The 13060-nt window shown below is 44.0% G+C and overlaps 1 protein-coding gene across 12 annotated transcripts in view; it reads right to left on the minus strand.

The window, feature by feature from the left end:
* Nucleotides 1–13060, minus strand: part of VPS13D (vacuolar protein sorting 13 homolog D) — a 118534-nt gene that overhangs the window by 61262 nt on the left and 44212 nt on the right. For 10 of the 12 annotated variants that reach the window (XM_081015942.1, XM_081015948.1, XM_081015943.1 and 7 more), the window contains 12 exons: nucleotides 12285–12418; nucleotides 11514–11669; nucleotides 10107–10341; nucleotides 9263–9337; nucleotides 7924–8130; nucleotides 6834–6923; nucleotides 6021–6161; nucleotides 5629–5751; nucleotides 4397–4471; nucleotides 2732–2837; nucleotides 1941–2093; nucleotides 1191–1326 (listed from right to left, as the gene is read on the minus strand). In XM_081015942.1, the coding sequence (XP_080872068.1) occupies nucleotides 1191–1326; nucleotides 1941–2093; nucleotides 2732–2837; nucleotides 4397–4471; nucleotides 5629–5751; nucleotides 6021–6161; nucleotides 6834–6923; nucleotides 7924–8130; nucleotides 9263–9337; nucleotides 10107–10341; nucleotides 11514–11669; nucleotides 12285–12418 (1631 nt within the window). The remainder of the gene's footprint in view (nucleotides 1–1190; nucleotides 1327–1940; nucleotides 2094–2731; nucleotides 2838–4396; nucleotides 4472–5628; nucleotides 5752–6020; nucleotides 6162–6833; nucleotides 6924–7923; nucleotides 8131–9262; nucleotides 9338–10106; nucleotides 10342–11513; nucleotides 11670–12284; nucleotides 12419–13060) is intronic. The other 2 variants (XM_081015938.1, XM_081015939.1) reach the window with 1 other exon arrangement.

The raw sequence follows: 13060 nt of genomic DNA on the forward strand, positions 1-13060 counted from the left end.
TGCTCTTCCTTCGCCCCCTGGAATGTCTACAGATGTCAGTCAGATATTCCTTCAAAGGATAATGGATCAATAACCCTCAAGTGATGTGCCACACATTGCATCTGGAGACAGACAGAAGCCAACAACAGTGTAGTTTTAAGGCAGACACCTGGCTTTTAGCCACAGTTGTCATCTTTGCAGAGGACAACAAAGTCCCTGGAGCACATTGGCTCACTTATGATGACAAACAGGCTGGTAGTAGTTTGAGAGAATCTTGCTTTGTACAAACAGTGTTCATGTATATATAATTTATATTTTAAAAATCTATTTAATTATCCAGCAACAATTATACACAGCTTGACTGTGGTAAAATCTCTGTGCAGCTTACAAATGTATGCCATGCCTTTCTAGGTAAAGATAAAAGGTAAAAGACCCCTGGATGGTTAAGTCCACTCAAAGGCGACTTGGGGGTTGCGGCGCTCATCTCGCTTTCAGGCCGAGGAAGCCAGCGTTTGTCCACAGACAGTTTTCCAGGTCATGTGGCTAGTATGACTAAACCACTTCTGGTGCAATGGAACACCGTGACGGAAGCCAGAGTGCACGGAAATGCTGTTTACCTTCCCACCGCAGCGGTACCTATTTATCTACTTACACTGGTGCGCTTTCGAACTGCTAGGTTGGCAGGAGCTGGGAAAGAGCAACCGGAGCTCAACCTGTTGTGGGGATTCGAACCGCCAACCTTCTGATCAGCAAGTCCAAGAGGCTCAGTGGTTTAGACCACAGCGCCACCCGCGTCCCATGCACATGCCTTTCTAATACACATAAGAACATGAGAAGAGCCTGCTGGATTAGGCCAATGGGCCATCTAGTTCAGCATACTCTTTTCATGGTGGCTAGCCTGATACCCATGGGGAATCTGTAAGCAGGACTCGAGCACAAGATAACTCCCCCCTCCTGCAGTTTCCAGCAGCTAGCATTCAGAATCATTACTACACCTGACCACGGGGGCAAAGTTGAAACTCAATCATACTATTGACTATACTAAGGCTATTGACAGCCTTATCTTCCACTTGCTTTTTTTGGTAGTCTTTTATCAATGCACAGACCTACTTTGATACAGCTGGGGAAAGGAAGTTGAGGGAAGAGAACAGCCGAACAGCATCAACTACTAAAATGGGGGGGGGGGGGAGAAAGGAAGCATCAGGACTTACAGTAGAGGAAGATGTGCTCTTATCAGGAGCTGCATACCGGAAAAATATTCCTACTTTGTCTACCGACACTGGACTGACTTGTTCCCAGCCATTTACTCTCACTTGCAGCTGGTGAATTCTTAGGTCGTGTGTGTGCCTGTTTTAAAATAAAGCAGATTAACATTAAGACCAAAGGAACAGTGAAGAGTTTCCAGGTTCACATTGTTGCAAAAAAATAAAATAAAAGAGCATTATCTCTTGACAGCAAAACTAAATGCTTCCCGGTTAAAGAACCAGTTGACTTTCACTAGCACAACACAATTGGGTCATATGAAGCTGCCTTATACAGTGTCAGACCACTGGTCCAGGAACCTCTGGACTGTCTCAACCAGGGATAGCAAAGCTCTGGTCTGCCAGATGTTGCTGGACAACAACTCTCTTTATCTCTGACCATCTGGCTATGCTAGCTGGGGATGATGGGAGCTGGAATCCAACAACATGTGGAAGGTCAACAGTTCCCTGCACCTTGTCCACATTTAGCCATGGCTCTCCAGGCTTTCAGATAGGGGATCTCAGCCTTACTGGGAGCTGCTGCAACAGATCCTGGAACTTGCTGCATGCAGCGCACTGGAGCTCTCAGTTGATCCACTAGAGGGCCATTCAAATTCCAGTTAAAGGTTACCTTCTCCAAGGTGCACAGTCAAGAGCTGAAGCATCAAAATGCAAGGCCATCACAGTGGATAATCGCAATGTGGTTTCAATATGTGTCACCTGTGTCGCTGTTTCCCTTTGGCTTCAAATGCAAAGGGAACCTCTTCACCAGTAAGAACTTCTCGCCACTCGCTGACTTTATGCGTGCCATCCAAAAACGATCCGTTTTCCTCCGGGATGACTCCCGGGCTTCCGCTGTGTGAGAGAGCAGCACTAAAAGCAAAAGTCATACCAGACTGTCAGTTTTTGTGTGGACCTCGCTTTGCCAGCTTCAAAGTCTTCAGTGTCTATCCTACGCAGACAAACATATAAACTTGCTTTCGCCTTGCGTTTTCATGACACAACAGGGCAAGAATCTCTCTGAACAAATCTGCCAGTCTGCTTCAAGAAAATGAATCCTTCAAACCTCTAGTTTTGGGGTGTGTGTGTGTGTACACACACTTTAAAAACAAACCAAAGTGACATACAATTTGCGGGACAAGGACATCTGTGACTTTAAGGAAGAGTAGGAGCTTTTTACAACTTATCTAAAAAGACAACAAAATGAACTGGGACTCCTTGGCAGGTTTTGAATAAGAATACACAAATTTATTAAGCGTTAACATAGTAGATAGATAATGTAAGGATATGTATAATTTTACAACATGCAGAGAATAATATGTGCTGAGAAATTAGAGGAGCTGAGGGAAGTTTTGGGGGGGGAGGATTTAAAGGGGGAAGGGGAAAAAATAATGAATATATGTTTTGATAATTTGCTATGTGGAATTCATTAATAAAATTATTTTAAAAACAAACAAACAAACCAAATCAAGGTCTGTATTCACCTCCTCCTCTCCACCCAAATTCCTTACCGGGTCGGTGTTGTTGTCAAAGTGGCAAACCACAGAGTGCAACCCGTGTGATTTCGCAGGGCAAATGGCACAAAAGGCTGCCTGCGTTTTGGCGTCTTCATTTCAGCTGTGAGGGAAGGAGAGAAAATAAGTTAGGAAGCTATGGGCACTGACCTGTAGGGCTTATTCTTCTCTTGCTGGGATCAGACGCTGCTCCAGCTACGGGCACCGTTCCTAGCTTGACCAGCTGAATACAGCCTTCTCCCAAATTTTCAAATGCTGGGCTAGAGATCACCCTCTCCAAAAAATTCCTAGTCAACTGGATTAGATTGTTCATTTGCCTTAAACACTGCAAATAGTGTGTTGTGCATTGCTTCCAGTTAAGGAGAAGCCTAGCATCCTTGCCTGCTGCACAACATCATGTGGGGGAGAAGTAAATACTTTTCTTTTTTGCTTGGGTAAAGCCGGGGGGGGGGGGGGCTAGTGAAAAAGGTAGGATACAAACCCCATTTCACTCACAATGGGGCCAGCCTTTGAGTTGTTATATATTAAGTTTGCGAAGCCTGAGTGGAAATTTACTTAAGAATATTTTGTGAATTTGCATTTTTGTGATAGAGCAGGTGCAGGTGCAGAGTTAGGTTTAAGAGAACTTTCTGCAGAGAGCTATAGCTCAGAAGTTAAGATACAATCAAAACGGTGTTTTCATGTCTTAAGGATTTTTAGCCTTTTAAAGATTACCCAATCATTAAACAAACGTATTGTTAGGTTTTGCACAGATACTAGTAGTTATGAGAAATTAATAGCCATTAGCGGCAATATTAAAAGGTATGAAAGCAGAGCTCAGCTTTAGGACCAATCCGTACAGGGTGGTCCTTCACTCATAAAGTTCCCTTACTTTGTAAGTCTGTGAACTTTTGCTGGGAAAGGCCATGAATGTTCATTTAAAAGGTAAAGGGACCCCTGACCATTAGGTCCAGTTGTGACCGACTCTGGGGTTGCGGCGCTCATCTCGCTTTATTGGCTAAGGGAGCCAGCTTCCGGGTCATGTGGCCAGCATGACTAAGCCGCTTCTGGTGAACCAGTGCAGCGCACGGACACACCGTTTACCTTCCCGCCGGAGCAGTACCTATTTATCTACTTGCACTTTGACGTGCTTTCGAACTGCTAGGTTGGCAGGAGCAGGAACCGAGCAACAGGAGCTCACCCCGGACAACTGTCTGTCCAGAGGGAATCTGACTGAAACATCTACTGAGCCTACACACTAGGAGAAACTGCTGGGAACTCAAGGACTGCACCCTTCTTCTCAGGCCCTGGATTCCACAGCAACCTTAATTTTACCCCTAACACACCAACATGTGAAGTAAGTTCACCAGAAATGGCATTTCCAGTAAGTGGATGCTTAGTTTTTGATTTATTTACACCATTCGAAGAGAGGGAAGTGAGAAACTCAACTGGCCATTTCCACAGGAGCTCAATAAAGCCTGGCCAGCTTTGATAAAAAAAATGTTCATATTGAGTTTGATCAACACATATCCCAATGTCCAGTAGGATTTAATTATGCAACACCGCAAGCAATTTAACAGATCGCATTGGCTCCTTTTGACAAGTGACACAGAAGCAACAACTATCTGCTATATAAGACATTTCTGGGAAAGAGCAAAGCGTCTCAACTTTGCAATACAGTACCTCTAGCATACATCTGGTGCTCTAGGTTAGTCAGACTGGCTGTACTCCTAGTTCTAAGGTAGACAAGAGGAAGGCCTGGCAGACAGGAAAGACAACATTAGCAAGGAAGGGGAAAATGCAGATATACAGGCAAGATTGTTGCACATACCCAAAGGAGGGGAAGTTATGAGCAGAAAGGGTATCACACGGCCAGAGAAAGAGCCCCTGTCATTGAGCTGGTTTACATGCAACACCAAGCCATGGTTAATGTAAACCATGAACAATGAACCATCATGGGTGTGGCTAACCTGTGGTTAATAAGCCATGGTTAAGATGCTAGGCCAGCTTTGGACAATCAAATTAAACCATGGTTTAGCACTGCATGTGAACCAGGCCAATGGGGGTGTGAAATACCGCAACAAAAATATAATGATACTGGGGGAAAGTAGGTGCAAAAGAAAGCTTGATATCGTCGTTTCATTTTCAGGATTTTGTATCGAAGAAATCATTTATTTATTTTTAAAAGACAGAGATCAAATGTTTTAACAGAGGCCACAATGCAGTATTTCCCCTTGGGTATCAAGGACGCTCCTACCATCTCAGTCACTCTCTCTCAGAGTTGTTAATACCACGAGGGATGTAAGACCAGAGGCATCTGACTGGGAAGCAGTCCCGAGGCAAAGGAGTGAGGATGGGAAGATCTAGGGTTTAGAAGTTGCTTCAGCGCCCATTCACAGTCTTCTCAATCTGAGTGGGGCTTGTGCCCAAACAGCTAGGAGAGTGGGAAGGAAGGTCATGCAAGAGCCAGGATCCTGGTTAAGAGATTGGAACTGGTTGGCAGTGCAGGTAGGAGCTTGGGACAAACATTGGGAAGTTGGGCTTGAGGCCACACAGGAGGCTGAAAGGGTGTTGGTGTGGATGTCCACTGCGAGTAGGGTGTAAACATGAAATAAAGTGAGCCAGAAAAGGGCTCCGTGGCCTGGTTACACTACCAACAGACCTTTTGTGTAATAGAGTATTATGCACATAGAAGTTACAGACAGGCGGTAACAAGCGCTCAGTTTGAAGCCGAATTGCCGAAGAGCAAATTATCAGAGAGGAATGAAGCATAGAGTGGGGAGAACTCTAAAGGCAGTGCCCTAAGCATTCTACTAAGAGCAATATTATGACGGTCTCATTCTATAGCTACAGTGCGGCATGTGCAATCACAAGCTATAAAAAAAAAGCCCACTGTAATGGAGTAAAAGCCATACCTTGTCCGAAGGATGGAGGGTCAACTGAAGAGCCCATCCAGTCTTCAGATTCAACTTCCTCTACTTCCTTCTCCTGCTTGCAATAATCTGCCATCCATGACTGCTTGGTGCTGGCATACTGCTCTAGAGACAGACAGAGAAACAGAAGAAGAGGAAAAAGAAAATATAGCACAGGTCAGGTTGAAACTAAAAAAATTGCACAACCAATGACTTCTCTGGTGCCTGCTGAGTTCCTTTCCTCCAAAAAATTAGGCTTAGAGAAAGATGCAAACAAAGCCAAGGGTTGCAGCCAATGCTAGTCCTACTGATAACAGACCCACTGAAATTGATGGGCAAGATTAACTTAGGCTGGTTAAATTCAGTGGGTTTACTACCCCACAGGCCTGACATACCGATTAACACAGTAGTTATGTTGATGTCCAAACGATGCTTTGCTTTCACTTCCAGCTTCAACCGGGAAGGGTGGAGGCGGCTGGCTAACTGCTGCTGCCAGGACACAGAGCATGGCCAGGGCTCAATAAAAGGCTCCCAGCCTAGGAAAAATAGAGGAAAACAGACCAATCATCACGATGGGTTAAAACATGGATTCTGAATGCCAGTCACACCAGTTTCATACATGCTGCAGTGCGTTTTGTGTTATTATGCTTTATTCAAGTAACTGCAGCTTCAAATGCAAGCAGAAGTACCCCAGTCTAACTACGTGCTTCTCAGGTAGCATAAAAACAGAAACAGGTCTTTTTTTCTTTTTCTAAAAAAGAGTATTCTCAGATGTACAGCGAACTCAGGTAAATGGCTGCTAGCCATGGTGGCTAAAGCAGCATCTCTCTGAGCACCAAATGCTGGGAATACACAAATGCTTATCCTCAAGGGTGGCAAACCCTTTTTAGCCTGAGAGTCATGTTTTCTTTTGTGCGACTTTCCAGGGGGCCACAATGGCAGTGGTGGATGAGGCCAGAGTCAAAACATATTGAGCAATGAATGTAAATATTATCTCTGTACAGTAGGCTACACACACCTCTCTGTCCTCCATCCAGGCAAACAAGAGGAATTATCGGAGTTCAAGGACATATTCCAGCCAGCCATAAACAGGCAAGGAAGGTGCAAAGCAGGGTCAGTAGGTGACGACCGCCACAGGAAAACCCTGAGGGCCAGATAGGGGGGCTTGAAGAGCCACATTTGGTCAAAAAGCTCCCCACCCTTCTTACCCGAAAGCTCGCGGTTATAGTAATCTCCCGAGAGTGTAAAATTCGCATAACCTTCAGGGCTGGCTCTTAGATGCTGGAGAAAATTCAGGTCTGAAATTAAACCATTTATACAAAAATTAATGAGCAACTTTTCAACCATTAAAAAACAACAACAACCATATCCCCTCCCAGCCTCAGTCCATAGTTAACAAACATTTTTCAGTTCATCACTTTGTGAGAAGGTGTTCTAAAGGACTCTATCCAGGTACGCATTTAACCCACACAAAAAGATACACAAACACCCTCAACAGTTTTTTTCTTTTTAAAGCACACTGAAACATCAGAAGTAGTCGTAACAAAAGCTGGATCCCAAGTGGGAGGAGAAGAGGGGGGCTCTCAAAGGTGCAAAACAAAGGCAAATTAAATGGCATCACATTTCCAAGATATTCTTCCTTCGAGTACTTAGATGTACAGCATTGTGTCCTATGCCCATGAACTGCAAACAAACAAGCCTAATTAACTTTGAGTATCTTCAGAAATGTGTTGGGCCATTAATTGCTCCTTTTCAGTTTTTTGCTCTTTTGAGGCTCCACCTCTCCTTTCTTCCTCCTTCTCTGGTACTCAAAATGCTTTACTGGCAGACCTGCTGGATATTAACAGTGGGTTGAGACTGATGGATTCATTGGTTTTGTGGAGACTGGTATGTAGCCCTGCTTGAAGTCTCAGGTGTTGCCTTCCTAAACTCACTCTTTCTCTTAAAGGCACCTAACACCCGGGGCATGCTTTTCTTTCCCTGTTAATGGAGGAAGATGCTGGGTAAATTCTGATTAATGCTAGGCATTATTCCAAAAGCCCACCTTGCTGTACAAGGGCTGATCCTCAGGTTCTTACAAACTTGCAATTCTACATACCACACCCTGACCAGCATTGAGCGTTGACTGAAGCTTATGTGGCTAACTTCCTAAGAGAAGAGATTACAGGATGGATTTCCAAGAACCTTAAAATGCCCTCATCACTCCAAGATTCCCCAGCCTCAACGAACTGAAACGCAAGCCATGTGACAACCAGCAAACTCTGCAGCAACGGCTGCAAATAAAGTGGGAATATTTACGTGAAAAGGTTAGCTCGGCTAAGGGAACATCACAGTCCATGCAGTCGTCGATAAAGCAAATGCAGATGCTGTCTGCTTTAATTTCTACTCCAGAGATTAAGCACAGAGCCATGGGGCCCTGGATATCACGGTGGCTGGAATCCAACGGTGCACACTTCAAAGGCTCGGCGTTTTTGAACAACCAACTTGCTGCTTTCTTCAGCTGACCTGAGTGCACAACAAGCAAACAATCAAGACACCTACTAAGCAATGCAAAGCAGGAAGGACGTCAAAAGAAAACTGCTTCTGTCCCAATAATGCAGGCTTGTCCCTTTGTACTTGAAAACATTAGGTAAAGGTAAAGGGACCCCTGACCATTAGGTCCAGTCGTGGCCGACTCTGGGGTTGCGGCGCTCATCTCGCTTTATTGGCCGAGGGAGCCGGTGTACACCTTCCGGGTCATGTGGCTAGCATGACTAAGCCGCTTCTGGCGAACCAGAGCAGCACACGGAAACGCCGTTTACCTTCCCGCCAGAGCGGTACCTATTTATCTACTTGCACTTTGATGTGCTTTCAAACTGCTAGGTTGGCAGGAGCAGGGACCAAGCAACGGGAGCTCACCCCGTCGCGGGGTTTCGAACCGCCAACCTTCTGATCAGCAAGTCCTAGGCTGTGTGGTTTAACCCACAGCGCCTGGGTTGAGCTAAAAATAAAATAAAAACGGAAGTGCCACCAGGTCAATATTATCTATCAATCTAATTGGAAACACATTTCCTTTACTATCCCTTAAGCACACCCAAGACCAAAGAAACTCCCTCCATGCCTATATGCGTAGCCAGAAGGAATAAAACCATGCTTTGAGCAGCCAAAAACCCTTGCCAAGAAGGGTCATACCTCTTTCCCCACCACAGCAGCTTTATTGCCATCCTGACTATTTAATTTATTTGGATGGTCTAGGAGGAAGGTTATAGACCTCTGGGTATAGGGCGGTATATAAATTCAATAAATAATAATAAAATGATAAGAACGGTTTACATTGGTAGTCTTCAACTTATTCCAACCTTTAACACAAAAGTGTACTTTTGTATGGTGGTAGTGCTGCTGCAGCCCTCCTTAGATCAGGCCATAGCCTGGTAGCAGGTCCACCCCTCTAGTTGAAAATCACATCTTCACAAAAACGGGGTAAGGACAATCAATGTTATGGCACTGAGAGGCAGGGGAGGGGGAGAGATGAGGAAAAAAGTTGTGGACCGACAATATTGTCCACCCGCAAAGGATGGAATGCACTCCTGTTTCGCTGCAGCAAACTATTACAAGGATGATTTTATAACATCTGCATGTCACACAAAAATAACCATACCTTGGCATACCAATAGAGCTTTGCGGCAGTCATCTAGGCTAAACCCCAGTTCCTGCAGTCGGGCCAGCTGCAACTCTGAAATTAAATAGTAAATTGCTATTAAGGCCTGAACACATATTCACATCCTGCTGTTACCCCTCCAAAATATTTTACGGAAGCGGTCAATTGCAAAACACAAGGAACAATTCTATTTTCAAGAAAAGTAGTATTATCAGTGTAGCATAAACAGTTAACACAATTAGCAAGGTTGGGGGCAAGTCAACCAGTGTAAGACTGTAGATATACTTCTGTCATTATGAAGCCACATCCCAGTTGCCTAGAACTGCTATAACAAAATATAAGCTGTCATACTGGCTGAGTTCCGATTGCCATCTTTGCTTAAGTTGAGATAGGAACGCGCTTTTTGGCTGCAAGCAGGCAAACAAATCAGGAAGTCTTCAATTCCTGTGTCAGCTGAACCGGGAATCAGTGGTTATTAAGCAGGATATTATTCCGAAGCTGTTAACCATGGTTTCCTGGTTTAGATGACAACATGGATGGACTTCCTGGTATGTTTGCTCACTCAAAGGCAAGAAATATGAGTGTATATGACACTGGATGTCATTTCTGTAGCAAGCATTGAAAAATGTTTTGGGGGGAAGGAGATAAGCAAGTGATATGATTGTGATCACATTCAGACAATCTCCTTTTAATTGTATCATTTATTATTTTTATTTGTATCTTTTAGTTAAATGAATTAATCAAACTACCCACGTATGTCGTACTAAATCTTATACATGACCTCAGCAATGGATGACTTAAGGCGAAAGTAACACAAGTTTAACTTTAAAAAATGCATTCATACCAAGAACAGGATCCAAAGTGTGCTTGTACGTTTCTATGGTTTCTGACACCAGTCCTGGGATCTCATTTACCCAAGAGGAAGCAGCAGGAGAAGGAGTAGCTGTGGCCCTGGCATCTGAAGCAGCAGCCGGGTCTGGCACAGCGTTGCTGGTCTGACCAGGAATGGATTTTGCAATGGCCAAAAACAGCTGGACATCATTGTAAGACAGCCTGATATCCAATGCTTGTAACTGAATCTGCATAAAAATTAGAAACAGCAGCAAAGAGAAATTAGCAAGTGGGATTGTCTACAGAATATAGAAGTGGACTAAAAACAAAAAAAATTACTTGACCCTTTTAATTAAACCATTAAAAAAAAACAACCCGTATGTTTCTCTTTTAAAACAACCTGGTTTAAAATTAAATCAGAATCTAATACACAAAGACAGGTGTTAAATGTTACAAATCTCTTAGAACTGGAGCCATGTACTTTCTGAGTTTAAAGCAGCAATGGGGACTCCAGATGTAGCACTCCAGATGTTGTTGGGCTGCAACTCCAAAAGCCTCAGTCAACATGACAAATGGTCAGGGATGAAATGAGCAACCTCTAGGAGGCCACAGGATCCCCATCCCAGTGTTGAAATAATCCATTCATACCAAGGAAGAAAATGGGGGAATATCCCTGTGAAGCGAAGTAAATTGGCAAAAAAGTCACATATAAATTTCGGCTTAGGATCTGTTCACTAGTGTCTGAATCCAATATCCCCCCCCCCCCCCGCAGGTGTCCTAGGACACATCTTTATTCCAAAAAGGCACACCTGTACAAGCAGCTATACAGCTTGTTATTTTTGTTTAAAGTAAGGTTTCATAGAATTGTAGAGTTGGAGGGGACTGCAAGTGTCATCTAGTCCAACTGGCTGCGATTCAGGAATCGCAGCTGAAGAATCCCTTACAGATGGCCATCCAACCTCTCTTTAAAAAATCTCCAAGGAAGGAAAGCCCACCAGCTTCCAAGGCAGTCTGTTCCACTCTTAAGCTGTTCTTGCTGTCAGAAAGTCCTTCTAATGTTTAGTCGGAATCTCCTCCCTTGGTAATTGAATCCATTGGTTCGGGTCCTACCTTCTGGAGCAGCAGAAACAAGCTTGCTCCATCTTCCAAGTGACAGCCCTTTAGATATTTGAAGATGGCTCTCATATCACTTCTCAGAATTCCCTTCTCCAGGCTAAACTTAACACAACCAACACCCAACTCACTCAATCATTTTACATGTTATTATGACACTTTCAAGGAAAGCAATTAAGACACCCTTTGCAGGGTAGCCTGCACGTATATTTGAGAACGCTGAACACGCTCATTTAGAGAAGCCTGCCCCCATCCAGATGTTTGGGGAGGCAACTTCCATCAACCCCAGGCTGATTCAGAGCATTACCTCTAAAACAGGCGGGAAGTCTTCACTGTTGAAGGCATCCAACAACCCTGAGCCGCTCGGATATGAAGAGTTCCCCACAAGTTCAACTTGAATTAGTACAGGGTCGATGATTGAGAGCGCCGTTTCCTGCTCGTTGCCCAGTCGGCATGAAAAAACCTAGGTGACACGGAACAGAGATCAAGCACTATGTTTGTGGTCCTCCGCCAACACAATTTTCTCCCTCCCCACACCTTGTGATGCCCAAAATATGCTGGTGGGGGGGGGGGGAGAGACAGGGCAAGGCAGTGGACCTTCAAAGTCTGGTCCAAGTTATAGTGAGATACAGCTTTCATGCATGTGCAGGATTCTACCCTATTAGATTATTTAAAGCTCTTATGATACACTTTAGGAGACAGCTTCCTTATTTTTCTTGCCTGTTGTAGCAATTGTGACGTGTTGCCCTGGATGCTGTCTGATTTTTAATTGTGCTTTTATCACTTCTTTTATTTCTTGTATTTCATGGCATTACAATTCGCACTCCATAGGGTTTTAAGTTGCAGTGCAATAAAATACGATATAAGAAATGCAAGAAGCAACAAAATACAATTGAAGATCTATATGGATATTTAATGCTGACATGCTGCGGACCACCTGACCACAATTTGGGAACCCCTGCGGACCAGAGTTTGGGAACCCCTGCATTAGGATGACAGGTAAGCTTCCTCCACTCCCCAAAAATAACATCATCGCCTGCTAGAATTGCATCAGGCGGCAGGAGAGATGCGCTCTTACCTCAATGCCAGACAAACTGCCCGAGAAAGGGCGATCCACTAGTTTGGGTTTGTATGTGAGAACCGTGGTCCCCTTCAGAATAATTGCATTGGTATCCACACAGGACATGTCTTCGACCACCACAAATTCAGTATCTGAAGTGAAAACGTGACAAGCATTTCTACTGTTGGTTAATGGGTTTTGGATACTGCCAACATTCTCTCTCCAGCTTAGTGTGGAAAGTCAGATGTCACAAAATGAGAAATTTAAGGTAAATAACAGCTTTTTAAAATTTCTGATGCATGGGGCTCTCCATCAAGCATCACAGAAAGGTAGCTGATGCTCAGCAATGGCCAAATAACACACTTGGCTCATCATTTCTGTTTATCTTTGCAGCCACATTTAACAGTTCACAAAATGCTGGGTGTCGACACAGAACTCCGAGAGCTACTGTCCCTAACCATAGTGGCAAACTCTAGAATGGGGTGTGGTATGGGCAGATAAGCGGGAGAAAAATCAGGGTTAACACAGACTGGCTGCTGGCAGAATCCGAGACCAGGGAGAAGAGTCGGTGGAAGAAGATTGGAAAAAGTTCAAAGACTATTTACAGAAATATTGTAAAATTGATGAATGTTACAATGATGTTGGATAGAAACTAAGTGGTTTTTAGCTGTAATATTATAAGGGAATATGAAAAAATGGACTATTAATAGGTAAAAATTTAATGTTACAATACTTTAAGATCGAAGACTAGGATAAACAAAGAGGGGAGGGATTTGCTAAACTAACAATTGAAG

This window comes from Podarcis pityusensis (assembly GCF_964106645.2).
Source record: "Podarcis pityusensis genome assembly, chromosome: 8".
Taxonomy (NCBI): Eukaryota; Metazoa; Chordata; class Lepidosauria; order Squamata; family Lacertidae; genus Podarcis; species Podarcis pityusensis.